The 24276-nt window shown below is 37.6% G+C and overlaps 1 protein-coding gene across 1 annotated transcript; it reads left to right on the top strand.

Moving 5' to 3' along the window:
• Positions 1-7825: 7825 nt before the first annotated feature.
• KCNMB1 (potassium calcium-activated channel subfamily M regulatory beta subunit 1) lies at positions 7826-11342 on the top strand. Its single transcript, XM_066560298.1, has 3 exons — positions 7826-7962; positions 9385-9580; positions 11073-11342. Exons 1-3 carry the CDS (start codon positions 7826-7828, stop codon positions 11340-11342), a joined length of 603 nt encoding a protein of 200 aa, XP_066416395.1.
• Positions 11343-24276: the final 12934 nt, after the last annotated feature.

The raw sequence follows: 24276 nt of genomic DNA on the forward strand, positions 1-24276 counted from the left end.
ATCAGCTTAAAAGAACTGAATAAGGAGTTCTGAGCAAAAGAAAGATTTGGCTTATTTTTTTTTCCCTTTCCCCCCTTCTAACATCTGAACTGTTTTTTACATTAGAGTCAAAAAAGAGTTCAGAGTTTGCAAATTCACATAACTTCTGTTTGACTGCAGACATTATTTATATAATCTGACTCAGATTTCCAGCAAGAAGCCCCTGTCACACAGGGCAGCCTAATGTGAAACAGGTCACCTGCAAACACTAAGTTTGATTCATGTGACATCACAAGAACAAATTGTTCAGTAGCATGTGGGGTCAAACCAGACTTTCTTGAAATTTCAGCATCCCAGCAAAGTCAGATGGATTCCTTGGGAGGGTTAAACACTCTCTGGATGAATATGCCCCTGCAACAGCCAGCCATGAGGAGCAGAAGGGGCTGAAACAAAGCACTCTGCGATAAAGATGGTGGTGCCCAAAGGACAACAGTACTCACTGCAGAGCAGTACAGCAAAAAAATACCAGAAGCTTCTGTTCCCTGCCATTGCCAAAATGTTTACAGTCTCCTTATACTTTTATTTGCAAAGCAAAAGCTACAATCCTTGGATGCTTATGTTTACACAATGTCTCTTTCAGAGCCACACACCTTCTCTCACATGATTTTTTTTCTTCTGTTGTCACTCTACAGGGAAAATAAATCCCCAGAAATATATCTTATTTCCTTTTAATTTTTCAGATAGCTACTTGCAGTTCTGTAGGCTGGCAATTTTGAGTGCAGCTACTTCAGTAATTTACAGATATGGCAAGATTTTCCAAGTTGAGGCATTGCTCTTTTTTAAAAGAATTATGGGAAATTATGGCTGAAATGAAATCTATTTTGGCCACTGGGGTTAAGTTGTACACAGAGGGGAGACAGAGGACAAACCTTCATTTTGAAGACTCATGAATTTCATTCAGCACGGCTTACCTTGTATTCTACTTTGAACCCTGAATCTCAGAACCCAAAAATCACTTACAATGAATTCCTCATTAAAAGCCTGACTATTCCTTGAGCCAACAGAGACTGCCGCTTTGAAATATCCAGTCTTGATTACTAAGCATTAAAAACGGTAAAAACTCCACTCAACCAGATCCTGTTTTATCCAGAAATAACTTTTATTCATACGACTCTTTTTTCCAAACTTCAAATGTAATTTTTAAAATTTCTCTACATTACTTCACAAGTATTATAAAATTACTATGATTATAAGTATTTCCAATCTAGATGATAGTAGCAGACTTACTCTTATTAAGCTGTAAATGTCTACCAGTTATCTAAATCCAGGTTAGCTTTGTGTGCTCTCTTCTGCATCTGTAATAATACAGAAGGGTCCTACTGAAGGAGATTAATCAGTTATCTTTAGATAGCATGAACATTCTGAGCTAGTCAACTTCAAAACTCTTATCAAAGCAAGTTTAGAAGAACAGCTTAAACTGAAACAGCTAATTATGAGATACCTAAAGCAAGGCGGGAGGGCCAAATACCCTACCCTTGCTTATGTTCTCTCCTAATGATTCTACTGGATTAACTCATTTAAATTCCTTTAGACTCTCAATAATAGAGTTTCAAAAAAAAAAAAAATCTCTTTTCTGAAGCTCTGTGCTAGGAGTTATCTGTTTATATGTCCCAGAAATAGGCTTGACTTTTTGGCTAGAGGAACATGCTAGACACTAATGCACCTATGGTATGATGGATGTTCTTATCTATAAGGCTCTGATGTACAGTCAGAATTGTAGCACCTGTTGCATCCAAACTCACTGGAAATAGAGGCAATAAAGCATTCCCACACAGCTGGTAATGGCTCAGGTTATTGATGACCACTGGTCATCAATACAGTTAAATTCCATAAATCTTACCCAAAAGATCTGTCCGATTTCTAAACTAAAAGGCTTGTACAAATGGAGTGGGCCCATAGTTTAACACAAATCCACCAGAATGCGTTGTAAAGGAGCTCTAGTGTATGAGAAAGCTCAGTCTTAGTATTGTGACTTCCTGGTTTCCAGCAATTAATTTCCAAAAGGACAGTGCTCTTTCATACCTTACCATTTATGGTTACAAAAGGCTTTGTAATAGGGGAATTAAGTTAGGAGTTCAGCCACAGCAAAGCAAACCCAGCGACGTACAGGAAAGGAAAGAAATTAATAAAAATCCCTTTCAGCTCTGAGCTCCACTACTATCCCAAGTCTGTCATATAACAGACATTTTTCATCAGAGAAAGCAGCATTTCATCAAAAATTGTAAGTTTATATCTAAACAACTCTTTTTCCTTGAGAGCATGTGATAGCTTTGTGTTTTTAAAAGTACAGTGGGGGAAGAAAAAAAGTACTTTTGGGGAAGCAAAAGGTTTTCTATATCTGCAGCAGTATGGAGGACAGGGTAGATAACTTTTCTGTAGCATGCAGACTGCGTTCTCTCTTTTGTAACTGGATGCAATCTGATCATTCTTCACAACTGTTAGCAAAGGTAACAATAATATTTTCATAAATTAGGAGCCTGTAGCTCAAATAAGACTATAGTTCTTATTCATTTTAATGGTAAATGCACTTTTGCTCTTAGAAGTTTCATGGCTTTGGGTTTTCAGCATTACTTTAGAGGTTGTGCTTACCTACCCCTAAGTTACAGAGGAACCAGGCACATGAACTCTTGAAGGCTTCCCAAAAATCTGTTCTTAAACTGATTCCTTCTGTGCAACCCTCTACAGCACAGAATCAAAAGAAAAAGTACTCCAGAAATATTTCAGAACAGCTGAACTAAGCAAGTAACTTCTGTCTTTTTTTTCCCCCCAGTTTTTCTTTTTCAAAGAACCACCATGTTTAAAAGCTAATAGAATTAGCCTTAAACAAGTGCATATGTTTTTAGACAATTAAAAATCTAACTTCTTTAATTCACTCTAGTGGCACATCTGGTAAACAGTTCAGTAATAAAGCAAAATTATACAGCATATTTCATAAAATAAACAGTTGTGTCATGTTACACAGTCAAAATATTGCTGCTTTAGGTTTCCAACACAACTGCCTGAGAAATTTTTCTGTGCACTTTTCCATTGAGGCTGAGCATCATCTCATTCTGTAACATACAGTATTTGTGGTTGCAGACACACAGAAAACTTATTATTTCATGAAAAAACTGATGTTCCCTGTCCACAGCACTTCCCCAGTACCAGCAAAAAATGCCTGTAACTGCTAGAGACTGGGGAAAGGGAAAGAAAGTGCTAATAGAAATACAATTTTGACTACAGCCTGTTGTAAGTGGTGGGGCAGCAGATGAGAAAATGAGCATAGGATTGAAACAGAAAGGAAGAATCTAAGCAGTGTTGAAGTACCCATGGAAAACAGACAAGCAAGTACGAATGATCCAACTAACTCTTCCTAGAGAAAGTTCTAAGTATGTAAATATGAGTGCTGTTCCAGTAACATAACCAGTACAGAGCTCATATTTATAAATCTAAAACTTTTGCCTACTGGTTGTCACAAAAAACATTTGACCAATAAACTGTCACCAAGTACTGTGCTCCTCTTACAAATCCAGCAAAGCTGGCAATTTTTATTTTGTCTATATAAGGTGTTTTGAGAATAAAACATGGCTTAAGTTGGCATTTGACAGGGAAAACAAATCGCTGTTTTGCATGCAGAAGCAATAGAGGCCAACAGGTACAGGCCTGTTTAAAAAGTCTTCATCACTTTAGAGATGTACATGACTTGCATCTCTCTTCTTGGTATGATGCTATATTAGAACATAATGTTCATCTGAAAGCAATACATAAATATTCACTGAAGATTCACCATATAGTGTGGGATAAATCAGCTCAAAGAAAAGCCAAACAAAAAAACACACTATCTCACTGTTAGTATTTATTCCCAACTTAAATTCAATAGAGGGACTTAGCAGCCTTTCTTCTGCAAGTGAGGTAAATTCATCAGTGCTACTCATACCTTATGCAAATTAAGAGCAGTCTGGAATAGCTTGAGAGAGAAGTCCCATCTGAGGTCACACCACTGGAAACTCCTTGAAAGATGAGAGTAGGAGAAGGTAGAGACTTCTGGCCAAGTATCAAATATCTCTCTAATTAAAATCGGGGACTATTCAAAACCTTAGCGGATTGCATCCCTAAGATTATCACTAGTAGCTATGACTGCAATTATTATACATCGAAAATGCACAGCTAATGTACTGTATAATTTAGCTGGATTGAAGAAGATTAGGCAGAGGGAATATTATCAAAACATTCGCAGTTTATACATTCCTAATAGATATGGAACCACCACATGAAATCTGCAGTACAAAAATACATTTACATTTTCTCTTGAAGGCTGGACTAAGCCTTGCTTTGTGCACTTCAACATCTTCCAGTTCAATTTTACTCAGACTTCCTGGGCCAATCAAGTTTTCTGCAGTGTTTAATTTTAAAAGATTTAATTTAATTCTGCAGTGTTTAATTTTAAAAGATTTAATCCTTCTAATATACATAGAGCAAGGAGACAGAAGATACTTTTAATCAGAAAAAAAATAACCTTTAAAACAATGAAGAAATTCCAAATAAATATGGTTTTCTATGTGTATGCAACTTTGCAGTCCTGTGTTTCCTCTCAAATTCTTCTGTACATGCATGAAATAGTGTTACAGGTTTTTTTGGTCCTCTATATTTGAAAGCAGAAAAAAATGCACCAGAAAATGTGTATTTCAGTTTTAGGGACCACATTTACAGCTAATTTGCTACAGCAACACAACAATGATGTAAGCATCCTTGTTTTACATTGCCTAAAGACCTAGCTGGTTATTTTTATGTCTATAGAAGCCCTTAGGGTGATATTTTTAGATTAATCTTTCTTTTTAACATTTTCTGCAAAATTTACATGTCCTCGTTCTCTTTGGGGTCGAGCGGTTATCTGAACTGGGGGAACACAAGCAAACAGCATCACTAAGCAGCCCTTGCAGAGAGCCAGGGTCAGGCAGTCTGTCTGGTGTGAGGATGGGGAACAACACTGCATTTAACCTCTGTGCCACGTAAGAAAAATTTCCTATTAACACAATCCTATTTAGACACAATCCTTTTGTGTCTTAAAGAGATGGTTTGCTAGTTTTAGATTATTAGGAGGATGAGTTTAGTGGTACATCCACTGCATGTGTGGCTGGCATTCAAGCAGACTTTTGAAGCAATTAGATTTCTTATTAATTCCTTCCACAGTTCTTGTTTTCCATGTAACAAGGGGGTTGATTAACCCACTGTTTCTCAGTGTAAATGGGACAGCTCCGTAAATATTATGGTTCACCAATATTCAATATGTTAACAGCTCTAGGACACTAGAAGTTTTCCACAAGTCACAGTGGGAGTACCAGTCTTTAATTTTTTCAATTTCTCACAGAAAATAAAGATTAATCATTGTTACTGTAGGTAAGAGTTTCTTATTAATTACACAGATTTTCACTCATGTATCATTATCTCCCCATGATGCTATAAGGACCTGCTACTCCAGTACCATTTGGTCTCAGGGCCTGTGCTCCAGGCCTGATAAATGTTCTTTTATTTCACTTCCCTCTCTTCCCAAGCTGCACATTATGTAATGGAGAGCCAGTTTAATAACAATTGGTATTAAGGTACTGGGTTGCACAGCATTCTGATATTTTAAGTACTTTGGAATTCTTTAAGTTTTTTTGTTCCCATTTTCCAAACTAAAAGAAATGATGTAAGGTTTCAAGGAACAGTCAGTGACACTTACTGTGCAAGTTTCCTTGCTGCACACACCTCTCCACATAGTTACACGTGAATATGCAGGTGCAGCACAAGTGTGCTGGGAGCATTTGTTACATGCTCTATCTATAGCCCCACTGACCAAGCAAAACAGAGTACAACCTTACTTAAGGGCATTAGCTCACCTTCTGTATTAAACGCAAATGGCAGTAAACAAGGAAAGTTAATCTATGGCAATTTTCAAATTGAGATGCTTCTTACAGTGCCAGTGAATTATATGTGATCATCAGAAAAACAATTCCTCTCAAAATGCTGTATGCAAAATTCACACTGGATGTGGATGCTTTCTTTAAAGTGGACTTAAATATGAAATTGGACAAAATTTAGTATTTTAAAAATAACTCATTTTGTTTCTAGGGACACCTAAAAACAGCCTTCCACTTTGATATCAAATACTACCAACTTCAAAATATATTCTTAAAATCTGCAACTAACCACAAGTTCTGCTAAATGACCAAAGGTGTTTTACTGACCACAGACATCTATATTTTTATTGCTAAGAGAACTAACATTCAGGTGTTATAACAGTCTAAAACCAGCAGGATGTTAATTTTCAAATACCTTTTTCCTTTGATCATTAAACAGTCAAAGTGAGGCACTTTTACAAGGGAAAACCAGAAATAGCAGGAAAGGAAAGAACATATTTCAGAATATATTTCCATTCATTCCTTTAAGAGCTGATGCTCATAGCTTTGAGGGCTATCTCATCTTTCACCAAATTCAGCATAGTCCCACTACCTGCAGTCACACTACAGCTCTGCCAGCCTGTAGCAGCTGGAGAACAACTGCTCACAGATAACCTGAAGAGGCTATTTGCCAACTTTGGTTTGTGCTTATCTTACACTGTATATAAATCTAAGTCTGAACACAGGAGGATTTAGGCAGGAGCTATGCCATCCTAAAGGCCAGCTAGTAAGGATATATACTGAAAAGTTGCACCCACCTGAAACTAAAATCCTGAAGAAGCACTGCCTAAAGCTGTGCACCACTGCCTTGTGCAGAACAGAAAGGAAATATAATTTGGCATGAATGTCTTTTTTTTTCTCCTTTTTCCTCTGCTTTCCTCTCTTATCTCCAAAAAGCCCACTCAAATCTTGCCAGTCTTGTAATTTCCATAAAAACAGCTTTTGCCATATTTTCATGAAAAAACAAAACCCCACATACGAGCAATCACAGCTGTCAGAGCAGCAGTGCAGCAGATACTGGCGATTGGTTGAACTTGCAGTGAAAGTTCTGGACTAATTCTACAGAAACCTGTATGTCACTCATAATGATTCAATGGCATATGGAGTCATGGCAATAATTTTCAGATTCTCTTCAACAGAACATTATGGATCGTTTATTGTGGATCATTTAAAATGCTTTTTGTCAAAGGAGTGGAGGGGCTAATGCCAGTCAGTTTTGAGCTCAGGTTCAGACTGCTCTGCCCAAGAGTTAGTTCCCTGGAGTTACACCAACACTGCTCAGACAGGAGGTTTGGAGCACCTCTGAATTGACAAGGCCAAGCAAACATGCAGAAGTCAGAAATCTCAAATGTTAAGTTTTTAATTTCAGTTCTTTTGAAATAAGACAACACCATTTCAAACTACTCCAGAAGAAAAGGCATAATGTAAAAAGGTTTCTACTCTGGGAAGGTTTTCCCTTCACGCAGCCTTTACCAATATACAGCAAAACAACTCTAACTTCAGAGAAGCAGCAACATAAAACAGACTGAATTAAGTCTGAGGACAATTAGAATGCTAACAGAATTCTCCCCAGAAGTTACCAGATTTTTCTACCTAGTCTCTTGGCTTTCACACACACACACATACAGTTCTTAAGGTACTACACAATAAATTTAAAAAGTAAAAGAAGAGTCTAATGATAACAAAAAACACAGCAAGTTTGGTTGGATTTTTTTTAGTTCTAGTTTTTGCAAAAATGGGGCTGTTCTGCCACCAATTATATTTCAGAAATTTGTTACATAAGTACAATAACTGTCATATTTTCCCTTTCTTTTCTGTATTTTATTTTACACCAAAAAGAGGTTGTTCAAGTTTCACAACTCTAAATCATGCTGGGAAAGAAGTTGGTGACTGCACAAAAGCGAGGGGAGACAAGAGCCCTCTGCCTGGGACTGGGAATGGTTGCATGCTCCGTGATGATGTACTTTTTTATTGGGATCACCATTGTGCCATTTTACACTAAGAGGTAATAAGAGTCATTTGTTTATGAAACAAAGCTATTCTTTTTCCTGTTAGCATCATATACGGTAATTAAAACAATGATAAAGTATACATAAGTACATTGTACAATAGACAAAGTGCTCTCAGAGAGCTCATAAGGATTTAAAACAGAAGAGGAAAAAAGTGTGACAAGAATTCATCGGGCACAGTGAGCACAAAAAAGAGGAAATTATTCTCCTCAGGGCTAAACAAAACAGACTAAATCAAAACATTTGCTGTAGAATCAAAAAGCCAACCATGCTTATCAAAGCTTGACAATGAAAAGCCAAGTCTCGCATAAATAGAAACAGTTAAAAAAAGCTCTTTTATGGGCAGGAGAGAGTCTTGTTTAATAAAACTTGATCAACAGAAGTCATGGTAAAATTGTTCACTCAAGAATCTGTACCTTACTTCCAAATTAACCATCATAAGAAACGAGGACCTTCAACAACCCAGGCAGCCACACCAAATATTACAGAACATAATGAACACTGAAGGAGTTATGAATGCCCACCCTCTTATTTAATTTCGTGAGTTCTGCCTACACACACAAAATTAATTTGCAAAATATCAAAGTAACAAGACAAGGAGTGCATCTCACTTGTTCATGTTTCAAGATTATGACAGAGAAAGCAAGGACATCCACCTCATTCTTCTTGCTAGAGCACCTTTAATCTCAAAACTATTTGAAATACATTTTCTTTAAAATAGAGTAATTCACATATTTATTTTTCTGCCTCCAGATTACATTACAAAAGATGGATACACGTATCAGGAGTAGTTTCATAAGAACTGGAGTGAGACTGTTTCTCAATTTTCTTTGACACCAAAGTGTACTTCTGTGAGCAAAATTTAATGTGTTAACAATAACAGAAAAGTAGCTCTTGAGAAAAATGGATAAGCAACAGTAAAAATTAACTTTTCCCAGAAAAAATCCTGCTACTTATTTATGCAAGAGGCCCATGTAATAAAGAAAAAGAGAAGTGGGGAAAACAGATCTGAGTTCTGAGGCTTATTGAATGAAATCAGTCAAAATATTTCTGAGATATGAAGTGCACTGCATTCCAGGTATTTACTATCAAATTTTAAAATCCATAGCAATATTTTTTCTTGAATAATATGAAGCTGGTTAGAGATGGGGAGGTCAGAATCTAACTGAAAACCAAAGAATGCATAAAAACCCAGCAAAACCAGCAAAACCAACAAAAATGCTTTCCTGAACTTACTCACTATGGCAGCCCTTCTCCAGGCGCAGCCACTGATTCAGGGTGGGCACAGTTCATCACAGCAGGATGAAGCAGCTATGAACTCCAGCCAAGCCAGGACACAGAGATGTATTTTCACATGCCACTCGCAACAGATGCTTCTGATGAGCTTAAAAGGAATACCTTTTGTTTTGTTTTTGTAGTGTTTGGACAACAGAAACTGTGTGCAAGGTACTCAAAGCCAACATCAAGGACAAAGTTTTCTGCCCAAACAGCAAAGGCTCAGAGGATGAGGAAATCTTTCCTTATCCCTGTCTACAGGTGTGGGTTAATCTGACAGCCTCAGGACAGGAGGTTATGCTCTACCAGACTGAAGATACACTGGAAAGAAATCCTAAGGTACTTGCAGATTGAAAACTCATTCTTTGCTAGTATCTAACACCTTTGAGGAGAGGGGCTGACAGTTTTTAAACCAAGCAGCTCAGTAACAGCAGAAGTCACTCATCTTTTACATGTTAATAATGTCTTAAACCAAGGCAATTTAAAAACATTTCAGAAACTAGAGTTTTTTATTTTCTTTTAAATATTACATTAAATATTAAGTTAATACTTTTAAAGGAACTACACCAACATATATACAACACCTATGAACATTTTAAAATATGTAAGTCTCCCAGTTGAAGACCCATTGTAACAAATGGTTTATAAGCTGTGGCTTGCTCAGTTGCTTGTTGAATTAGCAAGAGAGACATCAAGTTTAGAACCATCCAAAGTAAGAGCACAAATTCCAATTTTACTTGTTTTTTAGGTGTATATTATGAAGCAGGGAATAAAGAAGGAGAAAATTGCAACCTGATGCACATTTTAGACAGAAAATGAGAAACAAATCAGTGAAAATTCAGAATCTTGGATGCCTGAGACTGAAGTGCTTTTAAAATTTAGAACGAACATGTTTAGATTAAAAGTGCAAAGCATTTATATAGATTAGTGCTTCCCACTGCGCAAACCTAATAGCATAAAACACTTCAGCTGAAGAGAATTTTTCTGGTTAATGCCTGTCTTTATAATGACTGCCTCAGGGAAAGCTACATTCAATAAAGAAGCAAACAGAAATGACCTACCATAAATGGAAACAAGAGCCTTGTTCACTGCAAGGGGAGGCAACTTCTTGATGTCCCATCTACTTGCATTAATGCAAGTAAAATTTTCAGGTCAGGAACCACCCCTGCTTTTGCCTTGGCCAGGTCCCAGTTTAGTACATTCAAGCATCATTATATACACAAAATAATACTGCAGAAAAAAAAGTTTATTAATAACAAAAAAAACAACAAAAAATTTACTGCTTCAAAGTCTATTTCCAATGAAAACTAAATAACTCTGAATTATTACTACAAGTCAAAATAGTTTTGTTTAACAAAGACAAGTAGGAAGCCCCCAACAGCCATGCTTGCATTTTTGACTACTTACAACCAGAGGTGTGCAGTGAAACAATTTCATTCTTGTGCACACTGACAAACCAGTGTGAATTTCTGCACAACGAACACTTTCCCACTGTGACAGTGCCTAGAAGCTCTGTTAGGAACTGGAGTTTGGCACTGTAATAAGGAAGTGACAGTGTCAAAGATTGCAGGGTTTTTTTGAGCATGTACGTTATTGGTTTCCAACAATGTAACCCCAATCTGTAAATCTGCACACTGGGGTCATTGACATACTGATGGAAAGAGGGAAGAGTGGCATGGCAAATGGACATAATGAAACCAAGACAATCTCCAGGGATGCCAAACCACAGATTTTGTCAGTACTAGCATGATTTTTTCACTCAGTCTGACTTAACTAAAAACTTTTTAATGGAGTATTTGTTATAGTGAATCACCTTGATTTCTTATTTCAGTGCTCATATGTCCCAGACAAGTTGGAGAACTCTAAAGAAGTTAAAGCACGAATAGAAACAATTGCAAGCAATTTCAAAAAATACCAGACTTTCCCGTGTTACTATGACCCAGGAGGAACACAGACCAACGTCATTTTAAGCAGACTTTATCCCGCAAAAGGTCTCCTCTTTGCTTTCCTCTGGCCTACACTCATGTTTACTGGTGGGTGTCTGATTATTGTTCTGGTAAAAATTAGTCAGTATATTTCTGTTCTTTCTGCTTGGCAGTAAAAAATACATATCTAGCATAGATTGTTGAGATTGTTGGAAGATATTAAGACATTTGTTGTGCCTGTCTTATTGGCATTTTATGACTCTTAATATACCAGGTGTCAATTCAAGGGCAGGCAAAAAAATTGAACAGCAACCTCTATAGATGGCAATCCATTACACAAGGACAAAGTATAAAACATTTCCCAGGAATGCCTGAAAATACCTCATAAAACCACAAACTTAGTTACTCTCTATTGTTTCCCTGGGCTTTAGGAGGTAGAGCTGCTTTACAAAGCTACCTTTAACATTTACTACTAAACTCTTCTTCCACGTTTTAGATGGGGTGCTAATTTTCTGTCTGGTTGAAATCACTTGGTGCCACATCCATATACATCATCACTGGCAGACACACCCTTTATATCCTTATCCACCAATACAGTATGTTCTCATGGCATACTCATCTGTTGAGAAAAGTAGCTTTGTTGTGGTGCAAAAAGGTGTATTTTTTATTATGGATCTCTCTTCTTTTGGGAAAGGGAAGGGAGAAAGCCCCTCAAAACAAAAATACACATACACAGACTTTACAAAATTTGCACTGTAATTATCTGACACCAATTGTATGTAAAGAAATATATGCATAAATTACAGGGTATAGTAAGGAAGCTTCTACTAAAAGTATGTTTTTCTATTTAACTCAAATCTTAGCCTCGCCTTATTTGAGACAAGTGTGCCACTCAAGGAAGGCTACCTGGCTGCCATTTGCATAGATTACAAAACTGATACAGAAAGGAGGTTATGATGTATAGAATGTAGTGTCCTGGTTCTGGACAAGACAGGTGTAATTTCTGCAGGAGCCAGGAGGGGGCATGGCCAGGAGCCAGAGGTTATTCTGTAGCACCTCACCTCAGTTTTTGGGAAATGGCTGCCTGCCAGCTCAGTTAGCCCGGCAGGGGGAATGGTCGGGTATTGTCAGGGTGAGAACTCGGGTGCAAACCGTTTCTTGTACACTCTTTTATTAGTATTGTTGCTGTTGGTTGTCTTTTCATTGCTGTTTCCAGTAAATTGTTCTTATTGCAACCCGTGATCTTCGCCTTTTGTGCCTCTAGTTCTCCTCTCCAAATCATCAAAGTGGGGATAAAGGAGAGGAGAGCAAACAAGCAACTCGTGGTTTGCAGTGTTTCCAATTGAGGAATATCATTCTTAAACCACAACAAGTAAAATACATGTGTGATGTCATAATAAATACAGCAAGCCAAAGTAACCACGGAAATTTACATGCCTGGCACCAAGATATTTTACAAAAAGATACATTTGTTTCCAGAGCCAAGACTTCTAGGAATGCTCTGATGCATGGAGAGACTTTCTCTGTTCTCTGAAAAGAACTGTTTCTCTCAGCCAAATTTCAAATTGCTATTGGACACAGGTGGAACATGAGATACTTCCTTCATACTGTATTTGACTGTCATCTGGGACAAAACTGGTACAAGCTTTTTCATCACACAGTTGAATCAGTATGAGCTATCATTCACAGGGAAGTTTCAGGGCTTAGATACATATTTAATTATATTACAGTTTAATTATTCTCATTAATGTGGTACAATTCTGTATTATTTATTGCAAGAAAGGCTGACATATTAACCCAGTACATGAATTCTCCAACATTACTAACAAAACAATGTCAGAGTTTGCTTTTCACTATGATCAGGAAACGAAAGGAAGTGACTGCTAATTTTTTTTTAAACGATAACTCCCAAAAATTAATGTAGAACTATATCCACAAGGAGGAAAGTATATCCTCACACAATACTTTTGTGACATGCATCAGAAGTTGTGTGTATTTACAAGTCAAATGTCTCTCATTCCAGGAAAGTGAAAGTTCATCTGGCACAGCCACAGATGGTTTGGGTGACCAAGTTGGATGGGAAGGGAAAGAGAACCTGCTTTGTTAGTCCATAAAAAGCTGAGGCAGAAGTGTGGTAAGCAGTTTTAAAAAGAGTCTCCAAATTGTGAAGTAGAACTTACTCATGACTGCACTCAGTCCAGCAAATTTGTAACCCATCACTTTCCTCCCTGCCCAGCTCAGCAGAGATAGATGAAGGTTGGATGTTGCTGGCAGACCCTGTGGGTCCACTCATTCAGCAGTCAGTGACCTGGGTTTGAAGAGCAGAAATTTGTGATCTTGCTGGGCTCAGAACTCAGCATGAAACATGAAGACCTGGAGTAACTGCTCTCAAATCTGCCCTTGGCTTCCCAAGTCTACCCCCTACAGCCATATCTTCCTCACCTCCCAAACGTGAGAGACAACTGCTCACTTTGAAAATTTAAAGGGGTTTATTAAACCTTAACAAAAATACAACAAAGGACTACATAAGGAATAAGCTGCAGTGCTGGTAACTGCCCCTCATGCACACCACGTGGCTAGTTCATCTTCAAGATGGATGCTCAATCTTTTATACCCCTGGGGGTTGTATCAGCTAACCCTGGTCCCTTCAAAGTCTGTCAGTCAGCTCTTTGCTATTTATTGGTGGAAATTGCTTTTTTTAAACTTGATTGGAGGTCAGGTGTTGCCATGCCGCACTCCCTAAGCACCAAACTTTTCCATTCCCAGCTGCCCCCTGCAAGGGACATGTGCACGCCTTCTTTTTACCTGTCTTAGACAACCCAGCCTGTCTGATAGCAACAATATGGGGGGGGGGAAAGGGGAACTATGGGGAGAACAGAGGACATTTAAACTACAATAACCTAAGTATAAATCACTTGAAGCTTTTCTTAATAATCGCACAATAGTTATCTTTTAATTATGAGAGCCAATCATCTCATTATCCATCTATAAAACTAATTATAGTTATCCCTCTTAGTAGGAGATGAAAATTTATTCTGAGTGCAATCTGAATAACAAACCTCCGGACTTACCTCCACCAAAAATAAAGCAAGTAACATATGAATGGTTATTTCCCTCCAACTCATACCCATTGCAAGCACCTAAAGAAAAATCTTCCACAAATTCTTTCCTCTAGAAAAAGTAAAATCTCCTATTTGGACAAGAAATATTCCATGTTGTATTGCACTAAATAGTTTATTTAGTTGTTGGTTTTGCACTGGGTGTTTGATAATCCGCACTGATGACATGGTCTTTCCCCCCCCCCAAGCCCTGGTGGTAATGGTTTGTCCCAGGTTTACTCCTCCCCTAGCCCCTTCCTCACTTGTATCCCATTGGCTGTGGCCTCCTTCCTCCGCCCCCCTTCCCCTGAGCTTAAATATCCCGGGAGGAGCACACCCCCGCCCCCCCCCCCCTCAAGCTCTCTTTTTCTGGGACGTCGCCTGAATCCCGAGGTGACTCGTATCTAGGAATAAAAGTAGCACTTTGGTCCCGAGAGGAGAGCGCCTTCTTCTCTTGCTTTTGTCGTTGTGAAGGCGGCTAGGGGCCGAGGTCCAGAGCTAGTCGGATCGGACTCGAATGGCCCCAGGAGAAAACCAGCCATTTACAATTCCAAGTAAAAACAGCTGTGCAGAGAGAGAAAATCACACACAAATTGGGAAACTCCTTTTTTTCTGGATTCTTGCCAAACACAGCTTCCTCTTTTGTCCAAAATAAATGGGATGTTAATGTGAAAAGCTAAATATTCTATTGCAGAAGACTGTTCTTGTTTTTAAATAATGCTTTGCTCATGTGGAGAGTGCTGGTTATTTTCTACATCTTTGAAATCTTTAAGTCAGATATTCTTTTTCCTTCACACTTTCACTTAACTTCAAGTGTTTTTCTAGTGCATGATGTTGATGAATTACTCTTTTGAGCCTCTCCATTTTTCTATTCTTTTTTTATCTACAAAAGTTGTAATTCCCTAGACTGAAGTTTTAATAACACACTCTATGCTTCTTACAAGCACACAAGAGGCAATATAGCCTTTGGAGGTTTCTGTTTCATTGGGGTTTTTTTATAATATTGGATTATACCATAAAGTCTACAATAAATCTGATTTAAATTGTTCTTTTTATGAGGTCCAGCAAAACACCTTCTATGAGAACAGCCTCCATACAAGCAGTGACCACTGCAGTTGCATAATTCACTTTTTCAAGGCAGAGTAGATGATCAAGGTATATATTAGTCTCAGCATTAAAACTCCTGCCAGCAGAAAGGAAGCAGCAGCACAAGCAGCTGGAGCTTAAATTCATCCTTGAAATCTGTTTTGTTAGACATTATTTTTACCAGCATTGATGCTGAGACCACAGGAATAGTGCTTGAGCTGACTGGAAGTTGTAAGGAACACAGGAAGAATGTGGATAGATTTTTATACCCTGATGAATACTTCAGTCGCACAGGCCCTTTATATATCGATATGAATAATATTGTCTTCCTGAAACTATTAAAAGTCCCACTATTAAACTATTAAAATTCAAGTGCTGTGCACTCTCACAAGCAGTTTTTCTTCTTGATGCCAAATAAGACTTGGTCGTGGTGATTGTGTTGGAAGATGAAAAAGAACAAAAGTTACAGCACTATTAGTGAGGGAACTAGCATTCCTCCTAGGCCAAAAAAACCCCCAAACTCCACCACCAAGAAAACAATTGCAAAAGTTTGTAAAAAGAAGCTGGTTTTCTGGATTAGCAAGATTCAGATTTCATCAACTTGCACTAAGATCATGTTTCTCCAACTTTGATGAAGCAGCAACAATGGGAGCTGAAGAGGAATCTACACTGACTTGCTGAGAAGACATCTGTGAATCCCCAGCATGTCCTTGCTGTACCTAAACAATAACAGGGACCTTCTGACTTCCTCTGACAATTTTGAGTTCAGTATCCTGCTAATTTATGCTATTTTATTACCTGGTCCTCAAAGCAGCAACAGGGCAGATATCATCAAGAAGACACTGATCCTCAGAGATTCTTCACTCGTATAAACCCGTGGCACTTGACAACAAAATGCCTTCCAACTGAGTAACTGGAACTCTGTGCTTATTTTTTGGTTTAGGGGATTTGAAGGGGGAAAGGGGAGAATTTGGTTAGTTTATTGGGTTTTTTTATTTAGTTTTTTTTTATTTCTTTGGGATTTTTTGTTTGGGCTTTTTTTAATAAGGAAATGAGGGAAAACTTTAACAATTTAGGGTCTCTAAACTATTCACTATTCAGAAGACACACAAAATAATTCAGATATATTACTTTTGGTAATTTTGATAATAGAAAATAGTATTTAGAATTAACTGTGTTAATTCCAAATTTAAAAGCTGGCTTGAAGCTACAAAAATTCCTGTATTTCCAGTAATACAGAAAAAAATAATTCTAAGGATTGATTGGAGGTAGTTACACTTTGTAAGACAGTTGGAGTTGTTCAGCCATGAGAAGAGGAAGCCTTAGAGGGGAGAACTTAGACCCCCTTTCAGCACCTAAAGGGGCTCCCAGAGAGCTGGATAGGGCAGGGTTGGAAAAGTGCCTGAAGTGACAGGACAAGGGGAAATGGCTTCCTACTGCCAGAGGGCACAGATAAATGGGATATTGGGAAGAAATTCCTCCCTGTGAGAGTGGGGAGGCCCTGACACAGGGTGCCCAGAGAAGCTGTGGCTGCCCCTGGATCCCTGGAAGTATCCATGGCCAGGGGATACTTGGACAGGGTTTGGAGCAACTTGGTCTAGTGGAAGGTGTCCCAGCTCAAGGCTGGGGGATTGGAATGAGATGATCTTGAAGGTACTTCTAACCCAAACTGCTCTGTGATTCTACTTCTTACCTCTTCTAATTCCAGACAGATTTTCAGAAAGTCTCAGCATGCTAAATAGGTTAATCTGCAAGTGAGGATTCTTGCAATGTACTTTAGGACAGATTAGCTGGCCTGAGAACAAGACAACATTGCCCAAGTAACTGTAATGTTCCTGGCACTTTCTACTCTGTGATGTTTTAACATGCCGCACTCAGGAGACTTTTCTAGAATACACTGCCAGTATCCATCAAGTAAATGCTCAGCACAAGCTTAGGAACTGATTTATTATGCGAGGTGGCTTTATTCCTTCCAAAATGGCCACCCCAGGGTCACCTCTGCATTTTCTGAAGGAATAGAGTTCTTTTAAGAATGCCCTACTGACTTGTGCTTTATGCACAGGACATCTACACTTTGATCTTAGTGTAGCAGACTATTAGAAGATTGGGTCTGTCACTGGAGGAGATGAAAAAAGTGAAGTGAAATTTTGGCTCAGACATGAGCTGCTTATGTAAGCTACTCAAGAGTGCTGTGGCTCAGCCACAGCAAGCACCAGCTCAGGAATGCTGATCATCCCTTTTACAACACAGTGAGGAGAAAGAATGGTGTCAACTGGGCTGTTACTGCTGACTTCAGCAGAAACCTCAAGTATTTAACTGACTCACAGCTGACTTCCTGACTCTGTGGCAGCTTCAGGCCAGGGCTGCTGTGATACCTCATTTTGAGCATAGGTCAAGGAGGCATTGAATGCAAGTGATCAAATCCCAGTCTTTGGCACATCTACCTCCAAGACGTCACATGATAAACTGGTTTCAGAAAAGCACAAATCTGTTTGGTCTTTTTAATAGATAAAGTATCAGTTGCTTTTCCAGGGCATTTAAATATGCACTAGTATATTTAAATATATAACATATATAACTACAACTAGAGAAAAATTGCAAATAGAAGAAAGATTACACTGAACTGGTGAGGCAAACTTGAGAACAGGATTTAAAGCAATGGAATCCATAAACTACAGGGATAATATCACACTGTTAGTCTCATAAATGAGGCTTAATATAAGAGGATAAAAAACCAGATGCTTCACCAGTAGATAGTAATACAAATAAATGTAAAGAGTGTTAGCAACATGCTTGAATTACAGACTGTTGAAAAGGCCAAACTATTATACATGCTCCAAAATTATGATTATCAAGTTTGCTTAAAGATATTAGAAAATCCTAAATAGAGAATAGTGAGGAACAGCTAAAACGCATTTTATGTCAGAAAACATGCAACATCTGCATGACAAAACTGTTTTACTGGTGGGCTTTTTCCCCCAAACATTCTCTCACAACACTGTGCCCAAGAGCTGCTTTCCAAAGCATCAAGGTATTTTGCCTGGACTAAAAAGCACATGAACACTACCGAGGTTCTGGAAATCTTCAATAGAAATACAAGAACCACAGCCCTTACCATAAAGGTCATGTAACACCCTTACCTATGTACTCTAATCTCATAAATGTGCTCTTTCATGAATGAAAAAAAGTACTGCATAAATCTGTCAAAAATAAGGAGTCTGAAATGCAAATAAGAGCTACAACAGCTTTTAAAAAGACAGCAAAACCCATAAACTAAACAAAAAAATAAACCCAAAATACAACTCTTGGTGTTTGTAGGTGAGCAGTTTGAGAATGGACAGTTTAGGAGAGTTTAAAGCAAGTTATGTTTTTATGGTGGTGGTTGTTTTGTTGCTTTTTCAAGGAAAAGAAGAAGGGAACCTTTCAGGGAAGCTCAGTCATAAAATATGTATCTTTTCTCACATAATAGACATCTTAATAGGCCATAGAATATGAGGCCATCCTACTATTCTATTTCTAGCCACAGGCTTTGAAATAATTCAGCAGGCCTCAGGATGGCTGGCACAGCCACAGCCTGCCCCTTGAGCAAGCTACACTGGTGGCAGGCTACAGGCTAGGTATGCTACACAGAAGAAGACTCCAGATGCAGTTTGCACTATGAAAACATTGGTTTGTCAGCATGGGACACCTAATAAATGAAGCTCTCATGTCCCCAGCGACCTAAAAAGAAAAAAAAAACAATTAATAAATGAGGAACTCCTGTAGTCTCACATCTTCTTAAAAAAGTTCAATGAATGGAACATTACAAGAAGTCTGATGCCCAGATGGGTCTTCACTGGAAAGCAGGATTTTTTTTTAACAGTTATGAATAAAAACCTGCAGTAGCTCTTTTGGAACAAGATTAGCAACATGTGTGTTCCATCACTTTATATTCTGAAAGTTCACACTCTTTATGTCCATGGTTGCACAGAATTTGTCTGCATGGAAATGCAGCAAATCACCCATTCAGTAACATTTAAAGTCTCTTAGATGGTGTTGAGAAGAAGTATTTTATGCAGTTTTTAAGTATCCAGACTTTACAGGAAAGCAATATAAAAAAAGAATAAATTTAAAGACTTAGTGAAAATACTTCATGACCTCAAATCACACCACTGTACAGAATATACTTGAGCCTATTAAGAATTAAAAAAAAAATCAATTATAGATGTTAATTAAAAAGAAGAATCAACAACTACCATGTCATTCTGTTTTCCCCCATCTTTTCAACTCAACCCAGTTCCATGTCAAAACTAGACATTGACATCTGATTGCAGTAGTCAAAGAGATGAGATCAAAAATTAAGAATTTACCTGACTATGAAAAATGATGGTACAAATTCTAAAAATTAACATAGGCTTTTTTCAGCATTCAAGAGCTCAGAGACTAAAAGACACAATTAATTCCATGAGACCATTAACATGTGTCTCACTGCAGCGGAGAGAAACAATTCTGTACAGAAGACCGATAGCATTTATCAGTCAATGTCTGCGCTTTGTGTCTTCTAGTAGCTGAAGATGCAAACCAGACTTGGTGCCCATCTAGGCAGTTGTGACAGCACAAGAGTGCTTTCCAAGTTCTACTCAGGGGAACCAAATCATAACACTTTCAAGAGGCAAATTTTCCACAGAGTAACAGCTCAAAACAAGAGCAATACATTTCTTTTGATGGAAGCAACACAGTTTAGGTAGTATTACAATATCACAAAACCAAAACCAAACCAAAACAAAACAAAAAAAAAAGCCAAAAAATTGAATAAGAAAACAAAACAAATCACTTCCACAAACCCAAACAAACACAAGAAACCCCCAAAAACCAAAACCACAACAAACCAAAGCCATAAAACCATGAGGCACCTTGCCAGATGCTCCACATAACCCCTGACAAGCTGGGGACAAGCAAAGGTTAGGAAAAGGATAGAAAAATATCAGAGTAAAATTATCACTAGTAAACTATCAGATAAAAGCACTTTTAATAGTTGTAAGAGCTCAGACATCACCAAGAGAAAGAAAAGCAACCTCTAACCTTTCTAAATGAACAGCACTAATTTTTGTATGGTAGTGAACATTTATTCTATAAAGTTGTACAGAGCTGTCATGATCCTAATTCCAATTTCAGTCAATTTACCTCAGCAACTGTAAAAAAACTGAGTTCCCCCAGCTACAAACACCTAGCCAGAGCAATACAGCACAGACTAAGCTGGTAGTAGACATGGGTAGCATAACTAAATAAAATTTTTAATGGGCTTTTAACAGCTATTTCAATTACATTATTTCAATTATTTCCTTACTTTCATTATAAAATGTCAGATACTTTGATTTCAAAACAAACTTAATAAAGCAGCCCCACATCTTCTGTTTTCAATATTCCTACTCTGAAAGTTCTGCTAATGAAAGCACAGATGGGGTTCTTTTGTTTAGTTTGTTGTGAGTTTTTTCACATCTGATTATATGACAAAGCTGACTAGCTGGGGAGGGGTCTAATATTGTTTAGGTGGACAGGGAATGGTGTAAAGGAAGTAATTTGAAAGTTGACTCGTCTCTCTAATATTTGGGTGTTTTCCCCTAATTATTCTATTAACTATCTGTTCAGGGACGTAAAGTTGGTTGGCCCAGAAATTTGATTTTTCCCACACCATTTTACAGATACAGTAATCTTTGCTGCTCTTTCCCTATGGCAATTGTGTGAAGAAACAGGTCACATAAACTGGTTTTTGAAGACTAAAGGAAGAATTAGGCTTGAGCCACTCAGAACGCCTGGGCCTTGGCTGTTGTATTTATTTACAGTGTTTTTCATTATCTTTTATTGTCATCTCTTAAATCCCCCTGCCAGTTGAAACAGTTCATGTTGCACCTGGTCCTTTCTGCTCTTACCCTAACATGTTTCCACTTTTTCATTTGTATTGGTCTCATAGAGTGGTTATCTTACCATAAAAGGAGGATCACTCCTACAGACAGCAGCCAGCTTTCTTAGTATTACCTTCCCAGACAATTCCATATCAGCTTCTCAATCCTGCCTAAGTCTATTTTTCAAAGGGCATTATTCTCATCCCATTACTGCTCTTATTTCTTTCATTTAAGACACTGAGCCTTGTAATTTACAAATACCTTCACCTAACAGCCACCCTCTCTCAGTCCCCCCTAAAATCACGCAGTTGTGGAAAAAGATGATAAAATTTCGTTTATTGGTAAATTCTTTAACTTTACCTGCATTTAGTATTATCTCTTGTACTGTAATATCAAGTTCACTGCCTGACTGATATAAGAATGAAGAGCAATTTATTACCTTTGAAATGTTTATGATCAGTAAAAATATGGACATTTGAGGAAGACAACCAAGAGGAATTTGAAGAAATATCAAAATAAAGCACGTATTTCAAAGTGATTAAAGGGATTTGCATGTACTGCACTCTGTCAAAATGAAATTTAAAAGCTAAACAACAAAACTTGATATTTAGCAATCTTTTCTGTTTCAGAATGAAAAATAAAATTAAAAACAGCTTCTTGAACTGATGGTGCAGCACTACTCTGCTGACTGGTCCAAGAGTCTCAAGATCCAGCAAATATGCAGCTAAGACTGAAACTTGTGACCCTCTTACCTGTAAATGTAGTACTAAATTGAGTATTTAGTGTTTGATGACTGTCAGTAGCAATCCTTCACTGTGATAACATATTTATACAGATTACAATTTCCACACATCCACCTCCCAAGCCTCTCTGTACATCTCATTATGCAACTGCAAATAATATGAAAACAGATTATCTTTGGCAGAAGTTACAAGTGGGCTATATGGCACATTTTGTTGAAGTAATATTAATTTGCTCTCCTGTTTCATTAAAACTATAGATGTGGTTGAGGATATAAGCAGAAGTAATGCTGAGTTTTCAGCAGAGATTAAAGAGCATAGCCTCTATTTCAGTACTTCTTGTTAATAATGAAAATAGTGGAATTTTTTCTTTTCTGTTTATATGCAGCTTTGGCAGAAACAATTGGGAATCTTGCCTTTCCTGGACAGGTAGGACCAGAGTTATCTTATTTTCTTCTTGCTGTTCCAATTAATCTCTTCTGCAGAATTTGATTTTGCACTAATTTCTTGTTCTCTGTATTTTCTCACTTCAGTGACTTCCCTACTACACAATTCATTTCAGAAAGGCATTCAGGCTGTAAGTTGCAAGGGAAAATACCTACAATGCCGTTCAACTGCATGCAAAAAGAACAGGTGAAAAAAGGGTATATGTAAAAGCAAACTGCAATGACAGAGGTTGTATTTCACATGACTACTCTTTGGGGTACTAGTAGAAATTTACAGTTTAGCAGTTTTATATTACATCCAATCTACTCCAGATTATAGCGCCTCTCTGATCTTTTATTCTTCATTAAGAAAATACTCAAGGGAATAACAGTCAACAAATCTGACTGGAAAAAAATATTAGCCCAGTTCAAATGGAACTTAGAAAAACCCTATTTCATTGAATTGATGGAAGAAAGAATAGCTTACATTTTCATAGCTTTTAACCATATCTTAGTACTTTAAGAAGACCTACCTCACTTCAATTCACTTTTGGATATAGCACTAGCGAGTCACCCGTGAAACCCTCTGCTAAAAACTTACTTTTAGGAAGAAGAGTCAACCATGTACATTAGAAATATGCTAAGCAGCCTCCTGCCATGTGACTAGTACTATTTCACCTTGTAACTTGCATCACTTCCCTTGTTCTCCTTCAAAAGAGAAAATCAACAACTACGGTACCTGTTCCATATATGATGGGCTAATCAACCAATAAAAAGGCACTTTTCACTGAAGCAAACCTTAATGCCTGTCATTAATCATAATTTCTATTTCTACATTATATTATCATATTCCACTTCCATTTCTAATCTTTTTTTACATTACTACAGTTCCAATTGTAACAAGGTATTTCTGTAGTTTTAGTGTAATACATCCTCTGACAGGCATTTATAGAAAAAAATTATTGAAACAAAATAGTATGCAATACCATAAAGTATTGGCAAAGAGCCAATACGGAATATTTAAAAACCCCTACACTCCAACTTTACTTTTCCAAGCAAAAACTTGATATGAATTATGTCTGGGAAGAAAAGTTACAATAAACCTCACCACCCAAAATACAAGCCACAATTTTCTATTTTTACATCCCTTAAAACTCTTAGATATACTGCATCCTACTGGTCCTCTGCTCGAGAAATCAGAGCTACTCTGAACAAGCTACCATTTTAACATTCTGTACCTTGTATTTCTTGAACACTGTCACACAACTATTGCTCAATCATATGGTGCTCTTGAGAATCAAGAGATCCTGGCCTTAGAGGCAACTACCAAATCCTGTGAGACCAGTCAATGAATTATCATACCAAATTGAATTAGCCCCAGTTTGGAAACAGCTCCTTTGTTTTCTGAGTAACATTGTATAATTATCTTTCAGGGCTACAACATTGCAAATAATTAAGTTTCTAATAAATTTCTAGCAGCCACATACAGCTGTATGCTTGCACAGACATTAGTTTAGAGGCAGAGGTTTGTAGAGAGTTTCAAAAGGGAGACCAGAGCATTACCACTTCCTCTCACTCTCAGTTCTGAAAATTCATCTTGCTCTCGATGAAAAAAGTGCAATGCATGCACATATATTCAGATCCCTTAAGTAGCACAGCCTTTGCAGAAGAGATAGTTTTATTTGCAGTTTATTTTCATAGGCATGCAAAAGAGTAACATGCCAAAACAGAGGTATACTTTTCTTAGTGGCTCAAAGGCTGATCATTATGGAGAAAATGTAACTAGATAAGCTGGAATTTTTAAAGAGCAAAACAAAAATTAGAGTCATACGACACAAAAGTCCCTCTCAAGCAATGAAACTGAAGGGTTTCATGGGGT

This window comes from Molothrus aeneus, chromosome 15 (assembly GCF_037042795.1).
Source record: "Molothrus aeneus isolate 106 chromosome 15, BPBGC_Maene_1.0, whole genome shotgun sequence".
In the NCBI taxonomy this organism is placed as follows: Eukaryota; Metazoa; Chordata; class Aves; order Passeriformes; family Icteridae; genus Molothrus; species Molothrus aeneus.